The sequence below is a fragment of the Pseudorca crassidens genome, chromosome 13, assembly GCF_039906515.1.
Source record: "Pseudorca crassidens isolate mPseCra1 chromosome 13, mPseCra1.hap1, whole genome shotgun sequence".
Taxonomy (NCBI): Eukaryota; Metazoa; Chordata; class Mammalia; order Artiodactyla; family Delphinidae; genus Pseudorca; species Pseudorca crassidens.
Genome location: NC_090308.1, coordinates 46,643,323 through 46,670,934, shown reverse-complemented (window position 1 = coordinate 46,670,934; position 27,612 = coordinate 46,643,323). Strand labels below are relative to the sequence as shown.

Sequence of the window (27,612 nt, the reverse complement as noted above, 5' to 3'; positions counted from 1 at the left end):
CAGAGTAGTTTTTACAAGACCATGCCCAACATGTTAGGGGAAAAAATATATATTTGGAATCGTGGCATTTCAAGCCCTCTCCTAATGCACAGGACTTCTCAGCAGCCAGCCAACTCCTTGCAAAGCTGGTTTTACCGGGGGTCACTAATATTAGCTACTAGTTGTGTGCCAACCATGTACTAGGCACAGATTATAATTAACGATTAAATTGAAATTCACCCAGTATTCAGGTATTAGTAGCATTGGTGATTTGGTGAATTACATCCATGATGAAATTCTATTTGAATTTCAAAATCTTTTTCCCCACTGACCCACCAAAAATGCTGACGATCTCAGCTAACAAGCCTATGTGTGACAGTTCAGTGTTATGCATTGTCTCTTTCCTTGCTACTACCTCACTACTGCAGAGAAAGGACCAGAAATTAGGTACCAAGATGAAAAATAGGAGAGGATGGACCAAATATAGACTGTTGAGCTTTGAACAATTGATTTCTGATAATCCTGGAAGAGCAAATAAAACAGACCTACATGAAGATTTTCTTTTTTTCTACATGTACATAATTCAGTCATCTTAGAGTTGTGTGCTTCGGGATTTGATTTTTTAAAAAAGCCAAAACAGAATGCCATTTTGCCTGTTCTCTGTGATACCAAGAAAGTGATCACAGATTTTATAAACTGATTTCCCCTCAGTGAGACAATTTCTTGTCTAATTTTACCCCATTGTTCCTAAAATCATCGTCCTATGGATCTCAATGAATCTAACTGCATAAGTGCACATCTCTCATTTATATCTTTTTCTTATAGTCATAAAACCTCCCACAAGTGAAAGGAAAGTGACGCTCATCGATTGGTTTCCTGCTTGCCTTCAGGGTTAGAATCAAAAATATTGCAGTCTGGGGCTCCAGTTCCCCAAGGGACACGGTAGATGGCAGTGTGCGATGAAGATTCCTGCCTCTCAGCCTTGCAGGGGCAACTGACTGGGAAGAGATGGAATCTCTGGACAGGAGTGTTGTTTTTTCCAGCCCAGTCAGAGGAAGAGGTTATCCTCCTAGGAAATGATTTCCCTACATAAACTTGGTTTTGCCGAATCAGTAACTGAAGTTACTTGAACTATACTGACACCAAAGAATCTTAATCTTCTTTAATTTAAGCCTGAAAAAAAATCTGCACTTCAAAACTCTTCTTCAGTACATGGAATAATCTTTCAGTTATATGATGTGCTGACCTCCCTGTGCTTCAGTTTTTATTAATCCCTGACACAAGATCACTCTGGGCAACCTACAGATAAGTCCTCTGGACATTTCATAAGCACAAGCTGGATATACTTTGTGATTTGACTTTTCAACATCATATCTGGACTAATTTGAGAATCAGTGTATACCCTCAAGGCCATGTTTAATTAGGTGAACATTCTTTGGTTATTTTAAAGCATTTTTAAGTTTTTTTGCATAATATCTCCCCTAAAACTTATTGATTATTTCCCAATAGCCCTAAAATATATGTAAGATAATTTAAATGTTTTATTACAGAAGAGACAGACATCTGGGATAGTTTGTTGAAGATTTTAAAGTTTTGTTGAAGATTTTAAAACTGTGACTACTTCATTAATAAGGAAATAAATAATTTCTAGTATGCTGCTCATTCTTAAACACTAGCAGAGGAGACCTTGGTCAACACCAGTAACAGATTTTTTTTTTTTTTTTTTAAGAATTTCCCCAGAATAGAAGTTCTTAGAGGAAAGGAGAGATGTTATGCATAAATTGTGTACAGCACTTTATTACACTGAGATTTAATAACTTAAGTAGACGCATATCTACGATCACACTTTCCCACCCTTTCCTCCTATCTGGATTTGTGTCCTTGAATTGGGAGCTTTGCTCTGACCTCCGTTTGAAAGTATGTGTGGCCGCCTGACCTTTTTCACTTGGACTAATATTCTTTAGTCCAGACCTCTTTGTCCATTGAGAGTTCAGACCTGTGTCCAATTACACTGTCCCCTGGAACACCTGGCTTTGGCTTTTCATGGCCTGACTCACTCTTCTGGCCCCACTTAGGCTGAACTGCTAGGCCTTCTCAGAGTTGCTTCCATTGGACTGGATGGAGGCCTTTGGATTCCAGAATTGTGTTGTCAATTGCAGGGATCTCTTTCCTCAGTGTCTTCAACATAATCTCTTGGGGGTTGCTTTTCCCCTTCCTTAACTGCTGGTGTTTCTCAGGGTTCTGCTCTAGGCCCTCCTTTCTATTCTGCATGGATTTGTGGACAATCCCAATCAGTCCCTGTCTTCCAGTTACCATTTACATGTCCATGCTAACCCCTTCTATGTCCAAGACTGCAGCCCACATCCTTCCTTTGAGATCCAGAACTGTAGATACCTCAAATCTATAGAGACACTTAGATGTCTCCCTGGCACCTATGGTAGGGGCATGGGAGACAGAGGTATAGTAGTACATTATTTGTGGTAGGAGTACATGAATCAATAAAGAAATTCATTACAAACTATCAATCTGTAATACTTGTTGGACACTTCCTGTGGACAGCCATGGATAATTGGAATTATTTTAGGGTGGGAAGAGAGCTTGGTTAGGAAATAAAGCTATACCAATTACCTCCCTAACCTTCATGTAGAATAGATTAGTTGACATTGCTTTCAAAAGTCTTTGATACTATTTTAAGAAATGAGCATTAATTGGTATGAAGGTTCTGAAAAGAAGATGTCTAAAAACAGACCAAAACATGTTGTCCTCTGTTATCTATATGTAGATGTGGTTTAAAGATGTATGAGGGGCTTTCCTGGTGGCACAGTGGTTGAGGGTCCGCCTGCCGATGCAGGGGACGCGGGTTCATGCCCCGGTCCGGGAGGATCCCACATGCCGTGGAGCGGCTGGGCCCATGGGCCATGGCCGCTGGGCCTGCACGTCCGGAGCCTGTGCTCCACGGCAGGAGAGGCCACAGCAGTGAGAGGCCTGCGCACTGCAAACAAACAAACAAACAAAAAAAGATGTAGGAGTAACCAGCAGTCCGGTACATACCACAGATCGTCTTATCTACTTCACTTCATTATTTACTTTCTCAAATATTTGTCTTACTTCCCTTAATGGTGCTGTAACATATAGGGCATCAGCAGTGTCATTCCTGTTTTGGGATCGCCTCAGTATTTAACAGTGTGCATATCTCAAAGATGGCAGGCAATCATTGCATGTTTGTGTGCAAGGCTTAGGGTGCAGCTGGCTCTTCTGAAGAAGGACAGTTATTTTGGTTAGTTTATTTGGACTTACCTCATGACAACGGGCAGCACAGCGTATTGTGTTTATAGTAATTGAAACATTGGACTTCATAAGGTATCCTACACTGCGTACACAGAACTGGGCTGACTCTGCTAGTCATTGCCATTTCTTGTCTTGTAATGATACCATGCCAAAGAACTCACAAATAGAACTGTAAAAATACTGAAGAGTTAATGTCCAGGTAGACAAGCACATTTAGAAGTATAGATAAGCCAATGAGTCACATTCGTCTCTTCAGTTAGATGATTAACTAAATGCAAAATATGGGAGAAAATATAGCTGGGATCCAGGGTTTTCAATCCCCGGATGAAGTCTGATGAGACTATCAAGATAGCATGGATCCATATAGTTCTAGAAGCTAAAGAATTAGGTTAGCACCTATTTTAATTGAGCTTTAATTGGATTGGATTGTGTGCATAAAATACACCGATTTTAACAGGGTAGAAGTTTATTTCTGTCTCCTGTGAAAGACTAGAGGTAGGCGATCAAGAGAAGTTTAGTAACACACCAGGGTCACACAGCTTGGTGACAGTAGAACTTTAAATTCATCATCTGAGAAGTTAAAATGATAACAGCACCTACCTTCTGAGCTGCAAGGATTCAATGCTAGAAAACGTGACATACTTAGAAAAATGCCTGGCAACACAGTAAAAGTGCTCAGTAAGTGTTGTTTAATAATGTGAGGGACCTCGGATGAATCAAGAGATCACATCCGTAAATGAAACCTAACATAGTGATAACTTTCTTGGAGGAAGTATGCAGGGTGCTGTGAGAGGATATAATTGGGCTGACTTCCCTGGCAATCCAGTGGTTAAGACTCTGTGCCTCCACTGCAGGGGGCATGGTTCAATCCCTGGTCGGGGAACTAAAATCCTGCCTGCAGCCAAGAAAAACAAACAAACAAACAAACAAAAAACTGGGTTTCTGACCTAGTCTGGGGAACACTCCCCAGAAGAACTGACACTCCAGCTGTATCTGAACCATGACTAGGTGTTAGCTGGGTGGCTGGCTGAACCTCGTTCCAGCCAGAGAGAACTGACCTGTCCTGAATTAGCAGGGAGCACGGGGAAAGGACTGAAAGGAGGGTTTGTGGATTTCAGAAGATGAGGCTAGAGAGAGGGGCAGCATTTTGGTCTGTATCCGAAAGCAGTGGGCAGCCACCAAGGAGGATGCCTTGGGGGAGGACGCAGTTATCGAGGCTGGATCTTCGCCTTATTCCTGAGCCTGATTTGCAGTCTCTGACCTCCGGGAGGCTGATGAGCCCTGCTCGGGGTCGGGACTACTGGCGGCTTGCCTTGATTACCTGGATTTCCCGAGGGCGGGGCGGGGCGGCTCAGGTCTTTTGAAGAGATTTGCAGGCTGCGTTCAATAATATCAAAAAACAAAAAAAAAAACCCAAAAAACCATTGAACGTCAGATAGTTAGGGGGAAAGGAAATTTATTTTGACTCGGGCTTCCTCACCTACATAAAAATATTTCATCAGCCCTAAACCAAAGGAGAAAACATATGGATAATCTGAAAACGCTTATACTTGGCTCTAGAAATCGCAAAGATAAATAGCACCAGAGGCAGGGTCACATGTTTGTCATTGTTCCTGCACACTCACCACTCATGCAAATTCACACTGACCCCCTATGGCCTCTGCTTAGACTCTGGTACCTACAAGGTGACAGAAGGGTGAGGCTACTTGGGGTGACTAAGCATTACTTCTTTACTTGAGGGTGGGTGGCCTAGGGTCATTGAAATTTACATAGAGACCCAGATTAGAACTTGCTATTTTTACAGATAATTTGCTGTAGATAAGCAACTCTGTGGCCAGTTCTTATCCAGATAGGAACACACTTTGTGAATAAAACACATAAACATTATTCAATTTTTTTCTCAATATTTTTGACAAAAAAACCCACAAGAGGAACGAAATATAAGAGGTCCTGAATAGGACTAGAGTACGGATTACATATTATCAAGTATATAACTATGGAGTCTCATTATCCTTGACATTTTTTGTAGAGTCTGTCCTTTACAATAAGTGCAGAAGTGCAACATTCTACATATTCTAAAATGCCTAAAATATTCTCTTCGTGGAGCTCACTGGGTCTGCAAAGCATGGCTCCTTTTGAAGAGGAGAGCACAGAGCACCATTAGTGGGCTTTAGTGTCGTTAATAATTCAGAGAGGTGCCCTCCATCTTCTTTCAGATACACAGAAGGGTCCACTTTAATGTATAACAGGGCTGCAGAGAAGAGAGGAGTCAAGTCCCATGCCAGGGGATGGAAGTTAATTGTGAAAAGTTGCCCCACTACAGCTGCTGCCTTATGAAAAATGTGAACTGTGGTTTAAGCAAACACTTCATCTTCTTGTAGGGACGTTAGATTCCCGACAGGGCTGACTATGTCCCCCTCCCTCACCAGAGGCTGCATCTTATCTAACTAGCAGGTGTGAAAGTCAATTTCTTTTTTAATCAGGAAGCTACAGACGCAAGCTCATTTTGTGATTTAATCTTAACTTGTAGAAGCACTAATGATAATTAAAAATTATTCTAAAAATTAAAAAAATCTTCATGCACATTTTTGATATGTTGTCATGAGCGTATTAAGACATTACAGATAAGTGGCTCCAAATATTTCCAGTACCTGAAAATTTTAAAAATGGCATTTCTTCCTGAACTCAGCATTATGATAGTAATGAAGAATCTGGAATTAAAGTATTTCTGGGGAAGAAATATTTCTCCCAGCAGACAAAGACTCAGAGGCAGCAGCGAGTCAGTTATTATATAATCAAGCCACAATCAGAGCTGGCTGAAAAATGTACATCAATGAGAGATGATGCTGTGTGTCATAGTTAAGCATCTGTTGAGGGCCTATTAGATATCAGACAGTGCTATAGAGAACAACCTGATTTGGCATTGTCATCGCAGTTAAATAATTTAAATAGAAAAAAAAAAAGAAAGGAACCTCATCATAATTGGGCAAAGGTAGGAAAATGATTCATATTTAGCTACGTCATATGAATTAGTTCTGAGATTTCAGAAGCCATACAAAAGGATGGTTGGGTTTGTCATTAGGGTCTTTGGTTGCCAAGAGACTAAGATTTGGGGCTGTCTCTTGGAGTTATGAAATATGATGTAGAGCAATGGTCCTCCAATAATGGTCAGAGGGGTCCTGACCATTAGAGGCCCTGTTAGGACATCTAATACTAATTAGGACAGGTTCTTCACTTTCCAGCTAAATATCTGTGGGAAGCCAAATTTTCTTCACATAGTTCAACCAAAACAACATATCGCAACAGAGCAGCAGAGGCAGATGTGAGAATCCATCTGTCTTCTGTTAATCAGGAATTACAGTGATTTGCAAACATGCAAAAGAGTGGTATTCTACTCACTAATTATTATTTTTTTTGGAAGGAAAATAAAGTTATTTTTTCATAAAACTGTGCTATTTATGTTAACATATAATGGTTTTATTTTAAATGAATTAAATAAATTCTTTAAAAATTTCCCTCAGTTTGAATTTCTAATGGTGTGTATATGGAGAAATAAAATTTACATAAACACAAAGATTTTTGGGGTTCTCAGGTTTAAGAGTGTCAAGGGTCTTGAGATGAAGATTTTAAAAAGTTTGAGACCCACTGCTGTAGATGTTTAACTTATGAAAATGGAATCAGCCAACAGATAAAAATACAATGAAAGATGTGCAGTTGCCCTTGCAAGAAGGACAAGAAACTTCTGGGAAATGGGAGGTTATTCAGAATGCATGTATTGCAGGGAAGTGTTTACTCTTAGATTGCCCTTAGCAACAGGAATTCATTGACCTTCCAACTCCCTTTATGATTTATTTTTAATTAATTTTTTAAGAATTGAAGTGTAGTTGATTTACAATATTGTGTTTCATGTGTACAGCAAAGTGATTCAGTTATATATATACTTTTTTTCAGATTATTTTCCATGGTAGCTTATCATAAGATATTGAATAGAGTTCTCTGTGCTAGACAGTAAATCTTTATTGCTTATCTGTTATCTATTTTACATACAGTAGTTTGTATCTGTTAATCCCATACTCTTAATTTATCCCTCCCCTACTCCCTTTCCTCTTGGGTAACCATATGTTTGTTTTCTATGTCTGTGGGTCTATTTCTGTTTTGTAAATAAGTTCATTTGTATCTTTTTTTTTTTTTTAGAATCTACATATAAGCCATTTCGTATGATATTTGTCTTTCTCTGTTTGACTTCACTTTGTATGATAATCTCTAGGTCCATCCATGTTGTTGCAAATGGCATTATTTCATTCTTTTTTATTACTAATATTCCAGTATATATATATGTATATGTCACATTGTCTTAAACCAATCATCTGTTGATGGGCACTTCGGTTGCTTCCATGTCTTGGCTATTGTAGATAGTGCTGCCATGAACATTGGGGTGCATGTATCTTTTCAAATTAGAGTTTTCATCTTTTTTGATGATGTCTTAGCTCTCCTTCATTATGATTTTCATTGCTCTTTCTACTTCCAATACAGACACTATATAATTTATTGTTTAAACTAGAACTCTCTTAAAGTAAAGGGAGGTTTTATTAATATGGCAGGGCAACAGGCTTACCTGGCTGCTCTCTTTCTTATCCTGTTCAATAACTACCCTCCAAGAGAGGAATTGCTGAATCAAAGGATATGAAAACTCTTCTAGATCCTGTTCATTAACAGCTGTACTAGAGATGTGATTACATTAGGCAAGACTTGATTAGATTTCAGTAGTGTGTTTCTGTATTTGATCTCTAAAACATTTTGTTGTTTAAAGTTGAGCTCTGAAATTAGATAATCTCATTCAGATGGCAGTAGGTTCGCTAGTTGAACTCAAAGAGGATAACTGTAGTACTGTGAAATTTGGCATGTGATTTCATGCCATCATCTTGCCCCGGAAGAGTAAGTTCACTTGATAAGATTTGAGGCCTAGACTTTGATCCTGATTGTGGGCGGGGACTGTGCCCCAGGCACTATAAAAAGCCAGATTGTCAGAGCTCCCACTCACTTCACCAAGAAGCCTGGAGAGGTAAAAGTGCAGACTTCAGAGCTTCAGGGAATCAACTGAAAGTCCCCAAATCAATGTAAGCAATCATTTCTGTCTGGGTTGTTTCCACTGTCCCATTTCTCTCTCATTAGCTATAATTATCTTTTGAATACCCAGGAGTGGAATTGCTGGATCATATGGTAGTTTTATTTTTAATTGTTTGAGGAACCTCCATACTGTTTTCCATAATGGCTGCGCCAATTTACATTCCCACCAACAGTGCACAAGTGTTCCCTTTTCTCCACATCCTCACCAACATTTGTTGTTTGTAGATTATTTATTTATTTATTACTGTAGGTCCTTGTTGGTTATCTATTTTAAATACAGCAGTGTGTACATGTCAATACCAAACTCCCAATCTATCTCTCCCCTCAATCCATTCCCCTTTGGTAACCATAAGTTCATTCTCTAAGTCTTTGAATCTGCTTCTGTTTTGTAAGTAAGTTCATTTGTATCATTTTTTTAGATTCCACATATAAGCAATATCATATGATGTCTGTCTTTCTCTGTCTGACTTACTTCACTTAGTATGATAATCTCCAGGTCCATCCATGTTGCTGCAAGTGGCATTATTTCATTCTTTACAATGGCTGAGTAATATTCCATTGTGTTTATGTACCACATCTTCTTTATCCATTCATCTGTTGATGGACATTTAGGTTGCTCGCATGCCTTGGCTACTGTAAACAGTGCTGCAATGAACATTGGGGTACATGTATCCTTGTGAACCATGCTTTTCTCTGAATATGTGCCTAGGAGTGGGATTGCTGGATCATATGGTAGCTCTATTTTTAATTTTTTAAGGAACCTACATAGTGTTCTCCGTAGTGGCTGTACCATGTTTGTAGATTTTTTGATGATTGCCATTTGAACAGGTGTGAGGTGATATTGTGGTTTTGATTTGCGTTTCCCTGATGATTAGCAATGTTGAGCATATTTTCATGTGCCTGTTGGTCATTTTTATGTCTTCTTTGGAAAAATGTCTATTCAGATCCTCTGCCCACTTTTTTTTTTTTTTGCGATACGGGGGCCTCTCACTGTTGTGGCCTCTCCCGTTGCGGAGCACAGGCTCCGGACGCGCAGGCTCAGCGGCCATGGCTCACGGGCCCAGCCGCTGCACAGCATGTGGGATCTTCCCGGACCGGGGCTCGAACCCGTGTCCCCTGCATCGGCAGGCGGACTCTCAACCACTGCGCCACCAGGGAAGCCCCTCTGCCCATTTTTTAAACTGGGTTTTTCGTTTTGATGTTGAGTTGTATGGGTTCTTTGTATGTTTTGGATGTTAACCCCTTATCAGATATATAAAATGCCTTCTCCCATTCAGTAGGTGGCCTTTTCTTTTTTTAATGATTGTATTTAGGTGTGGAAATTCTTTTTCTTCAACTGCAAGTGACTTACAAAGTAATGCTGTTTAGGGGGTAGAGACTGTGCTCCTGGTTCCTGTTAAAGACCCAGTTGGGAAAAAAAAAAAAGACCCAGTTTGGCTCACCTCCTACGGGGAGAAGCTGTGGTCAGAGCAGACAAGACTTCACCCAGAAGTCTCCAGACAAGGTAAGCTGTCCCCCATGAAAAGACAATGTCCAACTGTCCTATTTCTCTTTCTTGTGATCACTTAAATTTTGGATAGTTTTCCTCACAGACAGTGCCTTTGCTATGATTCTCTGTTGACTTAGTGTCACTTTCTTGTCTAAACTACAGAAAGGTTTACATTATTTAATTTTTGTATTGGATTTAGGTACATCCTGACTATTGAAGAGCAGATCAGGTACTGAAGGCTCCCGATCGCTCCCAGAAGCTAATAAAGGGCCGCTTCAGATCAAGTCTGTTAAAGAGTGAACTTCAGGGACCATGGCCAACCGTCTGCAAGAGGAGGCAGCCTGTCCAGTCTGTCAGGAGGTTTTCCTCAACCCCATTGCTCTCTCCTGTGCCCACACTTTCTGCTTTGATTGCATGCAAAGTTGGATGGAAGAACAGAAGGATCTGAAATTGATCTGTCCCGTATGTCGAGGCGTCAATGAGAATCCTCCTTTGGAGGAATGGCAAGTTGGAGAACTGATTCTTCTCATCACACAGCATGGTTCCCAACTGGAGCAGGGTCTGCATGTGAATGACGAGTACCTGAAGTTCTGGGAGGACATAACTCTGGATGCAGCCACCGCCAACCCCTTTCTTGTCCTCTCTGATGACCTAAGGAGTGTCCAGTGTGGGAAGATCTGCCAGAACCTGGTGGAAGATCCCCAGAGATTTGCATACTGGGCTTGTATCCTGGGCACTCCATGCTTCTCCTCTGGCTGTCATTACTGGGTGGTAGAAGTGGGAGAGGGGAATGAGTGGGCTCTGGGGGTCTGCAAAAAATCGGTTGACAGGAAGAGGAAGAGCGGTTTTTCCTCTGAACATGGCTTCTGGATCATCAGCATGAAGGCAGGAATAATCTATACCTGCTCCATCCCAGAAACCAGAATTCCTGCAAGCCCTGGCCTTAGCCAAGTAGGAATTTTTCTAGATATTGAGTTGGAAGAAATCAAGTTTTTTGATGTTAGCAATGATGCCCTCATCTACATACACAGTAATTTCTCCTGTTTGGAGCCTTTGTGTCCATTCTTTAGTCCTGAGCTCCCCGGAGAAGGTGATAATGGTGGCCCCCTAACCATCTGTCCATCAGGAACTCATCCCTTCCTAGAAAACTCCTGTGAGGTGAATGAGATCTCTGATGTGAGAAATGTCAGAATGACCCAAGAAGAGACAATTTTGTAGACTTTGTAGCTAAGCAATTTTAATTGATTTGAAGGCATATTTTGTAGACCTTGCAGCTAAATACCTATGGGGTGTAGGGGGTGTTATTAAGCACTTTAAAGCCTCAGTTTTTCAGTCTTTACTTGGGGATGATTATATCTCTCAGCCAAACAGCTGTGATGATTCGAGACTACACTGCATTTATTCTGTAGTATATACAATGGGGAGTTTTAGATTATAAATTAAATTATTACATTTTGTGGATAGGAACAATGCCTTTTTCATTATTTCATGCCTTTTCTATAGTATAATTCCTGATAATGATAACTGTCTGGGGAAAAAGAAGAATGAGATGCCAGAGTGAGATATTTTGACATGAAAGTTAAATGAGAGAGACAAATGTACTGGGAAAGAACTGTTTTTTATTTTTACTTTCTTGAAAGACAAAGAACCTTTCACTGAGGTAGTGTTAGTGGTGATTCATGTTTGTCCTAATAAGGATGTTCAATAATTGGCATATTGGGTGGTTGTCAAAGTGGTATTGTATATATGATGGCCAAAAAGGTGCCAATAGGGTCAGTCAGAGAGTATCTGTCCTGGACTCCTTGCTTGGTGCCCTGCAGTTAACGTTGCACTTGCCTCTACCACAACTCGTTGTCAATAGATTGACTTTACTACACACGGGTGAGCAGACCCAAGTTTGGTCCAGTAACAGTTTCTCTAAGATTCTGGACCTTCTGGAATCAATTATATAAGGAGGGAAATGACTGTGGAACACTGGATCCTCTCACAACCTATCTGTAATTTGTGCCCCTCCCCCCATCACACCCACACTGTCCTAGACTGCAGTTTCCCACACCCCAGTCTTAAATGCTCATGATGGCTCCTTTTCAAACCATTCAGGGGCTTTCGGGTTGTATTTTTAAAATTTTACTGAGTCAGCCACTTCCAAGGTGGCATCTGTCCTAGGAATGCTGGGTTGGGACATGTTCTGGACTCTGACTTTGACTTCCTTTCCAAAGAGACCCAGAATTGTTGCAGGAAGAGGGACCCCTTCCAGGGCCGAAGAGTGGGCTCTTGTCTAACACTCAGAAATGAATTGCCTGAGGAGACATATGTACTGACAAAGCAAAAGACTTTACAGTAAGTCCCCTACATAAGAACCTTCAAGTTGTAAACTTTCAAAGATGCAAATGTACGTTCACATGTCCAATCACGTAAGTTAGTTTACATGTCTGGCATACATTGTCACGTACGTGCATCCTCTACAAGTGGTTGTGCTTTTGTGTATTTTACTGTACAGTACCGTATAGAGTACAGTAGTACGGTATCTTTATTTCAAGCCCAAGTTGTCCAGAAGCAAGCGTAAAAGCAGTGGTGATGTAGTTGGTACTGCTAAGAAGCGCCAAGTGATAATGATGGAACTTGCTGTGCAACACGAGGAGCTTACTAATGAAGTCCTGATGGAACTGCAGGCGCAGAGAAGGGACAAAGAGAGACAATAGGAAGAAGAAGTAACTGAAGAACCAAAGAGATTCACAACACAGGAAATGGCAAGGGGATTTTCTTTACTTGAGGAGGCACTGTTAGTTTTTGAGTCATAGGACCCGAACGTAGAACGGTACATGAAGGTTGCAGCAGCCGATCAGAATGTAATCCAGCACTACCGTGTCATCTATGACGAGAAAAAAAGAGCTACTGCCCAGACATCACTGGATCGTTTTTTCAAGAGGGTAGATAGAATGGAATCCAGCAAGGAACCAGAACCTGTGCCATCAACGTCAGGTGTGAGTGAAACTGCAGCTTGCCCTCCATCTCCTATTGCTGACGATCCTTCAGCTCTACCATCTCCCACCTCCTCTCCCTCCTCCAGTCAGTAACTCTTCTTGCCTGTTCACTCAATGCCAGCCCCTGTATGCCAGCTGTTGTACTGTACTACTGTACTTTTCAAGGTACTGTACTGTAGGATTAAAAATGTTTTCTTTAGTTTGTGTGTCTGTTTTTTATGTATTATTTGTGTGAAAAGTATTATAAACCTATTACAGTACATTACTGTATAGCCGATTGTGTTAGTTGGGTACGTAGGCTAACTTTGTTGGACTTACGAATAAATTGGACTTACGAACGTGCTCTCAGAATGGAACTCGTTCGTATGTAGGGGACTTACTGTATTGGGAAGGGGCTATGGCTGGGCGGAGAGCTGCAGGGTAAGGGAACCCAGGAGAACTGCTCTGCCACGTGGCTCGCAGTCTCAGGTTTTATGGTAATAGGTTAGTTTCCGGGTTGTCTCTGGCCAATCATCTTGCTTGGCCCATATTTGGTCTGACTCAGGGTCCTTCCTGGTGGTGCCAATATCTCTCAGCCAAGCTGGAGTCTAGCGCAAAGGATTCTGGGAAGTTGGTAGGACAATATTATGGGATGGCGTCTCCTCCTTCCTTTTGGCCCATCCCGAATTCTCCTGGTTAGTTTTCAGTGGCAGCACCATGTTCTTTATCGGGACCTCCTGTGGTGAGACAACTCATCGTGCCTGGCCAGTGTGAGCGGTTTCGGTTAATGGTTCCCTAACAGAATTGTCATCTCCCATTTCTTTCCAGCTCCATTGGAGATGAGGGACAGCCCAGTTGTGGTGTTTTGTTGTTGTTGTTATTCCCTTTTGATCCATATGATTTTATTTCAGGGGTCTCCTTGCCCTTCTCTGACACTGGGCCTAGGTGGGGACCACCCCAATCCACCTTAACAGGTGTTTGTATTGTTGAAACAAAAGTTTTCTGAGACAATACCTATGACAAGTAATAACACTATAATTTTATTTTATTATATTTTATTAGAAAAAATGCTGGTCTCACACACTAATTTGATTTCAGAACTCACCAATAGGTTAGAAGTGCAATTTGAAAAGCTGGGAAGGTCCCTGGGCTTCTCATGTCTTTGAGTGCTAAAGAGAAGGCAGCCCCAGTTTCCTAGGACTAGAGGTAACAGTATATATTATAATCTGCATATTTCAGCTTCTCTCAAGGACCATTTGCTTTAAGGGACTTTCTGTCTCTTCTTCAGGGGGATTTAAGTTCTAAGCTTTCCTTCATCCCAGCTAAAGGACCTGAGTGATTTTTTTCTTCATCAAACATTAAGGGAAAATGCCAGTGGCCAATGATTGGCCTGTTTCTTTTTTTCCTATCTGAATCACTGTGGCCCAGGGGAAATGATGGGGGCTGGGTCACATTCTCATCCTGTTGTCAATCGGTATTTTTCCTTAGCAAAATATTTCACATATCCAACTCTTTAGCATGTCTATTGCTACAGCCCTAATCTAAACCTCACACGTATCCCATCTGGACGGTTGTGACAGCCTCCTAACCTCCTTGCTCCACCCGCATCTTTCCATAGTTCACTTCCACCCGGGCACCAAAATGATTCTTTTAAACTATCCATCAGGTCATTCCTGTCTTAAACCCTGCAAGGATTAATAGGTCAGGGGGAATAAATTCTCTCAGATGCCCTCCCCCACACTCTCCCCTCACTCCTCTCCAGGAGCACTAGCTTTCTTTCCACCAGAGCCAGCTTCCCAGGGCTCAAATCCTATTTTTGTTACTTTCAGTTATGTGATTTTGGACAAGTTATCCAACTTCTCTATGCCTCAGTTTCCTACTTAGTAAACAGGGATTAATAAGAAACCCAGCCTTTAGGATTGTTATATGGATTAAATTTGATAATTCACCTCGATTGTTTAGCTTGTAGACTGTGCTATTTGTTGCCAATTAGTGACACCATCTAGTATCTTTGGTGACGTGTGAGGTTGGCTATTTATTTAACATACTCCTTACCATGTTGGAAACATCTTTTTAATCCCAGTTTTTAAAATACTTTAAACTTATTCAGGAAGAGGTATTGCATTTTGACTAGTCTTTTAGTAATGAAACAATTGTTTGGTATTACTTATGGATTGATAGAAGAAAGCATCTTGGTGTGCCCATCCCCCTCACACATCTGTGTAAGTTCCTTCCCTCCTTCTTCCCATCCCCCAGCTAACCCCTCCCACTGTTGCAAATTGTGGTGTGGACTGATGTATACGGAAAGGTTTTAATTGGCTCTGGGGGTAAAGGTGGAGTCAATTTGGGGAACAGAGCTCTGGTTGCCTCAAAAAGCAATAGTAGTATGAGGATAATTACAATTCTGAATCTAATTGGTATATTAGGATAATAACAATTATTATTGCACCTCCCACCTCCCTTCCAACAGCCCTTCTCAAATTTCAGCTTTCCAGCCCTCAGCCCTTACTACCCCAATCTGGGAATCCTTAATAAAATACCTCCCCACCCAAACTTGGACGGAATCATACCCCTTACTCTTTTTTTCACATCTACCTCTGCCTCTCCCTCACTATCCCTCCAAGCAATACGTTTTATACATAATGTTCTTTCCACTGTGGTCTTCTTGGACTAAACTGATTAAGTACCTATCCCACCCTACCTCAATTAGCATAACTGACTAAAACTACAGGCTAGGTGGGGAAGGAGAACAAGAAAAGGCTGTGGAGATGCAGGGAAAGAAGAGTGAGGGCCGGGCTGAGTTCCAACCAAGGCTAATGGTGAAGGAGGAACTCAGTCCTTCCCACCTGAGTCACAGGGACGGGGAAAAGCTTACACTACCTTCAACATCTCTATTTGGGAGGAAGACTAGTTCCCCACCATTCCAAGACATAGTTGATTTGAATGACTTTTTTTGGCCATAAAGGCTCAGATGACATAAGCGGCAGGAGCAATGTTCTCAGCCCTGGTTTCTCCTTACAGTCATGTGAGGAATTTCAAAAGTTCCCAGACCCCAAACCACGTCCTAAACCAATCAAATTGGAACCTCGGGGATGGGATCCAGACAGTGGTACTTCTCCAAGTTTTCTAGGTGATTTCAGTGTGCAGCCAGGGTTGAAAATCACTGGACTAAAGAACTGGTTCCAAAAGTTTATTGTGCCTCAGAATTTCTTGGATGAATTCAGTAGGTCTGGGGTGGGGCCCCAAAATTTGCATTTGTAATCAGTTCCCAAGTGATGCTGGTGGGGACCACATTTAGAAACCAGTGGACTAGAGGACAGAGTGCACTTTAATTTTCATTCTTGAATTAAGTCCATTAATTAATTTAAAATTTAATTCCATTTTAGTTTTAATTTAACTTTAATTCTTGCATTAAAAACCAAAACAAATTAGAGAAACCCTGGAACAGTTGAAGAGAAGAGAGGGGGAATGAGGGAGGTTAGCTGGGATTAGATCAGTGTGTTTAGAAAACTCAGATAACATTATGGGCATTCTAGCCCACCACCAGCCCCTCTGCATATTGATCACAAGATTTTCATCAATTCTGGTACCCTGATAATACCCCAAAGTGTGTATAAAAATGACTGTTCACCATAATGTCCCAAGCCTGTATTCTTAATATTTGGTTTCAGGACTTTCTGTAAGAAAAAGGTTCTTGTTCAAGCCTTTCTGGGCCACCTTTTTTCCATAGAAAGCAATCAGGAAAAAGTGGTGAGATTTTCTGCTTCTTAAGAGGTTACTGTCTCTGGACAGTCTGTACATGTTCACTTAGAGTTTGGTGAGTGCTGTTCTTTGTTTTTCATAGGTGGCAGATTCTGCCCAGACTCTAAAATGTACTGATATGTATGGGTGCCACATGCAGCCTGGTCTTAGACTTCCTTGTGGCAAGCTTCTAAGAACCTTTCTTAAGAAACAGCTGGCTCTCCCTCTTTGCCCACTTTTTGGTCTCTTCCTTCATCCTGCTGCTCTACTCTCTTGGACTGTAAGGGTAAGGGGCTGCCTCAGGGCCTGAGAGAAGCCTGTGCCCATGAAGTGTACAGGGACCCCTGACGGCTGCACAGCCTCTCAGCTTGCCTTGGAACTTTACCTCTGACTTGACCAATGTGATACAGAAATAAACAGCTTTCCATTTTAAGCCTGTGTTATGATGTGATTTCTTTCTATTTTTTGGATTTTATTTTATTTATTTTTATATAGGAGGTTCTTATTAGTTATCTGTTTTATACATATTACTGTATATATATCAATCTCAATCTCCCAATTCATCCCACCACCACCACTGCCACACCGCCCTCACCCCGCCATTTCCCCCACTTGGTGTCCATACGTTTGTTCTCTACATCTGTGTTTTTATTTCTGCCCTGCAAACCGGTTCATCTGTACCATTTTTCTAGGTTCCACATATATGCGTTAATATACAATATTTGTTTTTCTCTTTCTGACTTACTTCACTCTGTATGACAGTCTCTAGATCCATCCACGTCTCTACAAATGACCCAATTTTATTCCTTTTGGTGGCTGAGTAATATTCCATTGTATATATGTACCACATCTTCTTTATCAATTCATCTGTTGATGGGCATTTAGGTTGCTTACAAGACCTGGCTATTGTAAATAGTGCTGCAGTGAACATTGAGGTGCACGTGTCTTTTTGAATTATGGTTTTCTCTGGGTATATGCCCAGTAGTGGGATTGCTGGGTCATATGGTAATTCTATTTTTAGTTTTTTAAGGAACATCCATACTGTTCTCCATAGTGGCTGTATCAATTTACACTGCCTTTTCTCCACACCCTCTCCAGAATTTGTTGTTTGTAGATTTTCTGATGATGCCCATTCTAAGTGGTGTGAGGTGATACCTCATTGTAGATTTCACTTGCATTTCTCTAATAATTAGTGATGTTGAGCAGATTTTCATGTGCATCTTGGCCATCTGTGTGTCTTCTTTGGAGAAATGTCTATTTAGGTCTTCTGCCCATTTTTGGATTGGGTTGTTTCATTTTTTAATATTGACCTGCATGAACTGTTTATACATTTGGAGATTAATCCTTTGCTGATTTGTTTGCAAATATTTTCTCCCATTCTGAGGGTTGTCTTTTCATCTTGTTTGTAGTTTCCTTTGCTGTGCAAAAACTTTGAAGTTTCATTAGGTCCCATTTGTTTATTTTTGTTTTTATTTCCATTACTCTAGCAGGTGGATCAAAAAAGATCTTGCTGTGATTTGTGTCAAAGAGTGTTCTTCCTATGTTTTCCTTTAAGAGCTTTATAGTGTCCGGTCTTACATTTAGGACTCTAATCCATTTTGAGTTTATTTTTGTGTATGGTGTTTGGGAGTGTTCTAATTTCATTCTTTTACATGTAGCTGTCCAGTTTTCCCAGCACCACTTATTTAAGAGAGTGTCTTTTCTCCATTGTATATCCTTGCCTCCTTTGTGATAGATTATTTGATGGTAGGTATGTGGGTTTATCTCTGGGCTTTCTATCTTGTTCTATTGATCTATGTTTCTGTTTTTGTGCCAGTACCATATTGTCTTAATTACTGTAGCTTTGTAGTATAGTCTGAAGTCAGGGAGTCTGATTCCTCCAACTCCGTTTTTTCCCTCAAGACTGCTTTGGCTATTTGGGGTCTTTTGTGTCTCCATACAAATTTTAAGATTTTTTGTTCTAGTTCTGTAAAAAATGCCACTGGTAATTTGATAGGGATTGCATTGAATCTGTAGATTGCTTTGGGTAGTATAGTCATCTTCACAATATTGATTCTTCCAATCTAAGAACATGGTATATCTCTCCATCTGTTTGTGTCATCTTTGATTTCTTTCATCAGTGTCATAGTTTTCTGAGTATGGGTCTCTTACCTCCTTAGGTAGGTTTATTCCTAGGTATTTTATTCTTTTTGTTGCAATGGTGAATAGGTTTGTTTCCTTAATTTCTCTTTCTGATCTTTTGTTGTTAGTGTATAGAAATGCAAGAGATTTCTGTGTATTAATTTTGTATCCTGTAACTTTACCAAATTCATTGATTAGCTCTAGGAGTTTTCTGGTGGCATATTTAGGATTCTCTATGTATAGTATCAAGTCATCTGCAAGCAGTGACAGTTTTACATCTTCTTTTCCAATTTGTATTCCTTTTATTTCTTTTTCTTCTCTGATTGCCGTGGCTAGGACTTCCAAAACTATGTTGAATAATAGTGGTGAGAGTGGGCAACCTTGTCTTGTTCCTGATCTTAGAGGAAATGCTTTTAATTTTTCACCATTGAGAATGATGTTTGCTCTGAGTTTATCATATATGGCCTTTATTATGTTAAAGTAGGTTAGCTCTATGCCCACTTTCTGGAGAGTTTTTATCATAAATGGGTGTTGAATTTTGTCAGAAGCTTTTTCTGGATCTATTTAGATGATCATATGGTTTTTATTCTTCAACTTGTTAATATGGTGTATCATATTGATTGACTTGTGTATATTGAAGAATCCTTGCATCCCTGGGATAAATCCCACTTGATCATGGTGTATGATCCTTTTAATGTGTTGTTGAATTCTGTTTGCTAGCATTTTGTTGAGGATTTTTGCATCTATATTCATCAGTGATATTGGTCTGTAATTTTCTTTTTTTGTAGTATCTTTGTCTGGTTTTGGTATCAGGGTGATGGTGGCCTCATAGAATGAGTTTGGGAGTGTTCCTTCCTCTGCAATTTTTGGAAGAGTTTGAGAAGGATGGGTGTTAGCTCTTCTCTAAATGTTTGATAGAACTCACCTGTGAAGTCATCTAGTCCTGGACTTTTGTTTGTTGGAAGATTTTTAATCACAGTTTCAATTCATTACTTGTGATTGTTCTGTTCATATTTTCTATTTCTTCCTGGTTCAGTCTTGGAAGGTTTTACCTTTCTAAGAATTAGTCCCTTTCTTCCAGGTTGTCCATTTTATTGGCATAGTATTGCTTGTAGTAGTCTCTTATGATGCTTTGTATTTCTGCATTGTCCATTGTAACTTCTCCTTTTTCATTTCTAATTTTATTGATTTGAGTCCTCTCCCTCTTTTTCTTGATGAATGTGGCTAATGATTTATCAATTTTGTTTACCTTCTCAAAGAACCAGCTTTTAGTTTTATTGATCTTTGCTATTGTTTTCTTTGTTTCTATTTCATTTATTTCTGCTCTGATCTTTATGATTTCTTTCCTTCTACTAACTTTGGGTTTTGTTTGTTCTTCTTTCTCTAGTTCCTTTAGGTGTAAGGTTAGATTTTATTTGAGATTTTTCATGTTTCTTGAGGTAGGCTTGTATTGCTATAAACTTCCCTCTTAGAGTTGCTTTTGCTGCATCCCGTCAGTTTTGAATCATCATGTTTTCACTGTACTTTGTCTCTCGGTATTTTGTGATTTCCTCCTTGATTTCTTCAGTGATCTCTTGGTTATTAGTAACGTGTTGTTTAGCCTCCATGTGTTTGTGTTTTCTACGTTTTTTTCACTGTAATTGATTTCTAATCTCATAGCGTTGGGGTCGGAAATGATGCTTGATATGACTTCAATTTTCTTAAATTTACCGAGGCTTGATTTGTGACCCAAGATGTGGTCTATCCTGGAGAATGTTCCATGTGCACTTGAGAAGAAAGTGTAATCTGCTGTTTTTGGATGGAATGTCCTGTAAATATCAATTAAATCTATCTGGTCTATTGTGTCATTTAAAGCTTGTGTTTCCTTATTAATTTTCTGTTTGGATGATCTGTCCATTGGTGTAAGTGAGGTGTTAAAGTCCCCCACTATTATTGTGTTACTGTCAATTTCCTCTTTTCTGGCTGTTAGCAATTGGCTTATGTATTGAGGTGCTCCTATGTTGGGTGCATATATATTTATAATTGTTATATCTTCTTCTTGGATTGATCCCTTGATCATTATGTAGTGTCTTTCCTTGTCTCTTGTAACATTCTTTGTTTTAAAGTCTATTTTTTCTGATATGAGTATTGCTACTCCAGCTTTCTTGTGATTTCCATTTGCATGTAATATGTTTTTCCATCCCCTCACTTTCAGTCTGTATGTGTCCTTAGGTCTGAAGTGGGTTTCTTATAGACAGCATATATTACTGGTCTTGTTTTTGTATTCATTCAGCCAGTCTGTGTCTTTTGGTTGGAGCATTTGACCCATTTACATTCAAGGTGATTGTCGACATGTATGCTCCTATTACCATTTTCTTAATTGATTTGGGTGTGTTTTTGTGGATCTTTTTCTTCTCTTATGTTTCCCGCTTAGAGAAGTTCCTGTAGTATTTGTTGTAAAGCTGGTTTGGTGGTGCTGAATTCTCTTAGCTTTTGCTTGTCTGTAAAGCTTTTGATTTCTCTGTTGAATCTGAATGAGATCCTTACCAGGTAGAGTAATCTTGGTTGTAGGTTCTTCCCTTTCATCCCATTAAATATATCATGCCACTCCCTTCTGGCTTGTAGAGTTTCTTCTGAAAAATCAGCTGTTAAACTTAATGGGAGTTCCCTTGTATGTTATTTGTCATTTTTCCCTTGTTGCTTTCAATAATTTTTCTTTGTCTTTAATTTTTGTCAATTTGATTGCTATGTGTCTCGGCCTGTTTCTCCTTGGATTTATCCTGCCTGGAACTCTCTGTGCTTCCTGGACTTGGGTGGCGATTTCCTTTCCCATGTTAGGGAAATTTTCTACAATAATCTCTTCAAATATTTTCTCGGGTCCTTTCTCTGTCTCTCTCTTCTCCTTCTCGGACCCCCATAATGCAAATGTTGTTGCGTTTAATGTTGTCCCGGAGGTCTGTTAGGCTGTCTTCATTTCGTTTCATTCTTTATTCTGTTCCATGGCAGTGCATTCCACCATTCTGTCTTCCAGGTCACTTATCTGTTCTTCTGCCTCAGTTATTCTGCTATTGATTCCTTCTAGTGTATTTTTCATTTCAGTTATTGTATTGTTCATCTCTGTTTGTTTTTTCTTTAATTCTTCTAGTTGTTTGTTCTTTAATTCTTCTAGGTCTTTGTAACACATTTCTTGCATCTTCTCGATCTTTGCCTCCATTCTTTTTCCAAGGTCCTGGATCGTCTTCACTGTCATTATTCTGAATTCTTTTTCTGGAAGGTTGCCTATCTCCACTGCATTTAGTTGTTTTTCTGGCGTTTGATCTTGTTCCTTCATCTGGTACAAAGTCCTCTGCCTTTTCATTTTGTCTGTCTTTCTGTGAATGTGGTTTTCCTTCCACAGGCTGCAGAATTGTTGATGTGATTTCTTTTGTATTATGATTCCTACTCATCCTGTGTGATATGTTTAGGATTTAAGTTAAGACATGTTAAGTACTTCAAAATGGAGTTGTAGTGGCCAGTGTGAACTTCCACGCTGGTTGTTTAGTCTTAGAGGGATAAACTAAGAATATGACTTTAGATAAGAAGTTTGATGGCCAAGTACATCTCTGGAACAGAAGGAGGAACTGATAGATTCGGGACCCCCTTTCCTGGGGTAACCTTTACTCCAAGAGACCACTGAGCAGAGTGAGTTGAAGCCTGTTCTCTGGAGGACCCCACCCTGCCTGGCTGAGAGCCTGTTCCATTGGATGCTGCTGCAGGCTTATCTGTGGGAGCCCAGGGCGACTTCCTGCTCACATTTGTCCCAAGATCCATTGCTGGACCAAAGACACCTGCTTGTGCTGAGATGCCTCCTTCCTGGCTTCTCCTTGGAGTGGCGTGTTACTCCCTTATCCCTCCTTTGACTGACCTATGTTGTGGGCTAATTGTGTGCAATAAACTGGCTGATTCCTGAATTGAATATGGCTGGGTTTCCTTTATCTCCAATCCCAGGATTTTCACCTGGCCTCACCTCTGGGCCCCCGAGACAAACACACTCATTTCTGTGTTCTCCTTGCAGCTGGCCTTACTCCTGACTCATACTCTGGGGCACCAACATCTCTATGACATGGTGGTGATTGATTTTTGGGTGTTGTCCAGAGAACTCCTTCCCCGTGTGCCTGTCTTGAGAACTGTGGAGCAGCCCTAAATGCTTGTGTCTATTTCACCTTGTCTTCCTTGGTGCCCTGGCGGTTGTCTTCCAGGATTTTGCAGACTCACAGTCTGCCCTCAGCTTCCTTCCTCTCTTCACTGACCAGCTTCAATAACTGAAAGACAATGTGCAAAGTGCACCTCTGCTTTCTCTTTTAATAGAAAATTCCAAACATTTAGAGGACAGAATATTTAGAGGACAGAATAGCAAATCTTCATGTACTTATCACTCAGTTTCAACAATTATCAACAAATGTCCAAAATCCTCATTGGATTACTTAAGAGCCAATCTCACACATCATTTCATCCATAAATGCTCACTAAATATCTCTAAATGAAAAGCACTTAAGAAAATTATGATACCATTATCATATATAAAATGTTAATGATTCCTTAATGTCATCAAACATCCAATCAACATTCCCATTCTCCCTTCTGACTCAGCTCTGAGAGTTTCACTTTAAGTAGCGCCAGATATCCTAAGCTGGTCCAAGATTTATTTACCTAAATTATGGAGTCCCTGTACTTTCGTTTGTTGTTTTTTTAATGTGTTTTTTAAAAAATTAATTAATTAATTAATCTATTTTTGGCTGCATTGTGTCTTCGTTGCCGCGTGCAGGCTTTCTCTAGTTGTGGCAAGTGGGGGCTACTCTTTGTTGTGGTGCACGGGCTTCTCATTGTGGTGGCTTCTCTTGTTGAGGAGCATGGGCTCTAGGTGCACAGGCTTCAGTAGTTGTGGCACCCGGGCTCAGTAGTTGTGGCGCACAAGCTTAGTTGCTCCACGGCATGTAGGATCTTCCCAGACCAGGGCTCGAACACATGTTCCCTGCATTGGCAGGCGGATTCTTAACCACTGCGCCACCAGGGAAGTCCCTCCCTGTACTTTTCTGTATCAAGGTTTCCAACCTCAAAACAGGAAGGCACTTTTTTTCTAGTTTTCTTAAGGTGCTTAAGAAAAAAATCAGGACCCTCCTCACCAACCCCAAGCCCTGCCCTGCCCCAGCCACTGTGTCAATCTAAAGCCTGCAAGGAGCACCTGGGATCCTGCCACAGTGACTGAGATGTAGCTTGTTTCAAGGGGACTAATGATCTTAAAGTTCCAACTTCTGGATTTGTATCCACCAGAGGTATTTTTCACATTCTGATACTCGCTACCTTTTTAAAAACCAGATAATGAAAGCACATGGTACAATATTCAAAAAGGCACAGAGTGTAACTGTCTCAAGACACTCTTGTCCCCACTTACCTCATTCTCCCCACAAACAACTGTGGTTACCAATTGCTTGGGGGCTCTTCCAGAGGTATTCTATATGTATACGTATATATTTTACAAAAATGTTCATTTAGTACATACTTTGCTTTGCACCTTGCTTTTTTTCACTTGAGAGTATTTAAGGAGATTTACTTTAAATGGTCTTTTCCCAAGTCTCAGATAATGAGGGCTTCCCGTACTGTGTTTATCAACTTAGCCAATTTTCTGGAAACAGTCCTCAATAAGATTTGTAAGTGTAACACTTCCTTTGTTTTTCCAGGAAGCCACTAATCCTTCTCACAATAAAACCCATGGCACTGTGACTGCCATCAAAAAATTGCTAGAGTGTCTAATTACTACAAAATACCAGTAAAAACAGACTGACCTCATGCCCCGTATCTTTCAAGTAAGAAATTATTTTTTAAGCATAGATAGTTAAAAAAATGATGTTTTGGTAAAATCCTTAGAAAAGGCTGCAATGCCAGATTTATTGAAGGACGTGGATTGTGATCTCAGGTGATTCTCTGGAGACCTTAATGAAGGGTAAGAGCAGGAAGTTGGCAGTGATTTCTTAGAGAAAAAGGATGCTAATGCTTCACTTTACCAGGCTCTGAACATACAATCTGTGGCCAAAGGGGGAAGCCCAGTATTGGGCAGTGCTGGAGATCCTGAGCTAGGCTAACAGGGGCAGAAGCATAACAGGGGTGCAAGTTTATCATTAAAGGTGTTGATGTTTTTAAGACTTGGCTTGAGTGGAGAGTCCACAAAAGAAGGCAGAGGAGGAGGTGGACTTTGGCTTGTAAATAATTAGCTCAGACCCAGATACTCCAGATAGCCTGAGAAGAGGAATTTTAATTTAATATATAAAGATTATTTTAAAGGTGTATCTACCTACTGTTTTTTCTGCAACATGATGAACCAAAGAATAGAACTGAGATTATACTTTTCCCTGATTAAAATGGACCAGAGTCCTGGAAAGCTAATTATTATAAGTAGTTCTAGAAGGTCTTTATTGTTATTCATATACTGTTATTTATTTATTCATACATTTTATTGTGCATGAAACGTATATCTTTTCTTCTTCAGACATAGCACTTAAATCCAATGGTTGAGTTCTGGAGAAAAAAAAAAAAAATTCAGGTTTTAGAAACCACAAACAGACTTTGTCAGGTATCTGTTCTAGGGCTTCCCTGGTGGCGCAGTGGTTGAGAGTCCGCCTGCCGATGCAGGGGACACGGGTTCGTTCCCCGGTCCGGGAGGATCCCACATGCCGCGAAGTGGCTGGGCCCGTGAGCCATGGCCGCTGAGCCTGCGCGTTCGGAGCCTGTGCTCCGCAACGGAAGAGGCCACAACAGTGAGAGGCCCGCGTACCAAAAAAAAAAAAAAAAAAAAAAAAAAAAAAAAAATTGTTCTACTCAGAAGCACAAACACTTCTCATCAAGAGTTTTTAAGTTCAAAATAGGTTGTATCTCCTTAATGTTACAAATTGAGGCAGATTAAATACATAAACCCTTACCAATGATTGCCATATATTTTTCTAAAAACATTTACTTTGTGCTTCTCATAACCACTGAAGCTCCATTTAAGCTCATTTTTTGTTTTTTGATGAAGATGGCAGAGATGAACCAATGACATCTGAACTTCACAAAGTGTGGCAGAGTTTAAAAAATAAAGTGGCATGTCCTATTTGTCTAGATTATTTTTCTGAACATCCGTATTAAAAATACAGATCTGTGTAGTGATGATAAATGATTGGCTAATGATTGACTGATAGCCAGTCACTCATCTCTTCATCAGCACTGTGCTGAAAATAATGAGATTCCTTCTTTCTGGTCCTCATTTCTATATTGGCAATTAAACCCTCCCCTTTCCCACCATAAATGAAGGTCTGTGACATCAAAGAATTTCTACCCTCACGTCTTGCTTCTTGGTAATCTAAATATATCTCAGGTGTGTACAGAGGCTTCTGGTTGAAGTTCATGGGCCCAGAGCACATGTTACCTTCTCTTGGAATGACAAGAAGGAAGTACCAAGAGGTGCAATTTGTAAGAAATTTGAGAACGGGGAGCTGGAAACTGATGAAATAAAATTTATATTTTATAGCAAGACAAGAAAAATTTAAACATATAATTTTACTCTGCCAGTTTGGACCTCCTCCCTCCCCTTTAGTGTGTATTGTGCATCTGGATTAACCAGACCTCCTTAGGACATAATCTTCCTACTTAATCTTGTAAGGGGCCATTAGGGTTATAATCCTCAGGTTGGCTCAAATAAAATTTTCCATTTTTTTCTTAGATTAACTACTGACTAATTTTGTTAACATATGCATGATATAGCCAAAAGGATATTAGAGATACCCACCAGAGGACACCTGGTGTCTACTCCCAACTGGCACTGAGTACCAGCACGGGCCCTGTTGAACCCCACCAGCTTCTTAGTACTCCTCAGGTGTTCCAGAGAGTTCTCCTGATATCTGGATCTCATTGCTTTTAAGTGATGAATTTTATTTGAGCTGTTTTCACTTAAGACTTAGAGTTTTAAGGGGCACCGGTACATTTCCTAGGCAGGGACCTAGGGGGATCTGGGCAGGAGGCCCAGGGAAATATAAATGGTTGGGTTTTTGTTAAATTTGCCTTAAATTGAAAAAAAAAAACCAGTTAATATAGGGTCTAAACAAACCTTTTGCTAGGGAAATGAGACTGGATTATTCAGTTCTGAAGAACAAGGGACATTTGCTCCGTCTGGCCACAGGGTGTTCTCAGGTGACTTGAGAACCTACTAGAAGTGTCTGAGGATCAATCCTCGTGACATGCAGTGGTTCCTTTTTTTTTTTTTTAATTTTATTGAAGTATAGTTGATTTACAATGTGTTTAATTCCTGCTGTACAGCAAAGTGACTGAGTTATACATATATATATTCTTTTCATATTCTTTTCCATTATGGTTTATCACAGGTTATTAAATATAGTTCCCTGTGCTATACAGTAGGACCTTGTTGTTTAGCCATCCTATATATAATAGTGTGCATCTGCTAATCCCAAACTCCCAGTCCTTTCCTCCCCCGCTCGCCCTCCCGCTTGGCAACCACAAGTCTGTTCTCTATATCTGTAAGTCTGTTTTTGTTTCATTTGTGTCATATTTTAGATTCCACATATAAGTGATATCATATGGTATTTGTCTTTCTCTTTCTGACTTACTTCACTTGGTATGATAATCTCTCCGTCTATCCATGTTGCTGCAAATGGCATTATTTCATTCTTTTTAATGGCTGAGTAGTATTCCATTGTATATATGTACATCTTCTTTATCCATTCCTCTGTCAATGGAAATTTAGGTTGTTTCCATGTCTTGTCTGTTGTAAATAGTGCTGCTATGAACATAGGGGTGCATGTATCTTTTCAAATTACAGTTTTGGGTATATACCCAGGAGTGGGATTGCTGGATCATGTGGCAAATCTATTTTTATTTTTTGAGGAACCTCCATACTGT

The 27,612-nt window shown here is 40.2% G+C and overlaps 1 protein-coding gene and 1 long non-coding RNA gene across 2 annotated transcripts in view; both read left to right on the top strand.

Moving 5' to 3' along the window:
* The window catches only part of LOC137204634 (uncharacterized), a 269,332-nt gene that overhangs the window by 87,737 nt on the left and 153,983 nt on the right, over positions 1–27,612 (top strand). The window lies entirely within an intron of this gene.
* Positions 10,095–11,109, top strand: RFPL4B (ret finger protein like 4B). Its single transcript, XM_067702948.1, has one exon. The coding sequence runs from the start codon at positions 10,196–10,198 to the stop codon at positions 11,099–11,101; it is 906 nt and encodes a 301-aa protein (XP_067559049.1). The 5' UTR covers positions 10,095–10,195; the 3' UTR covers positions 11,102–11,109.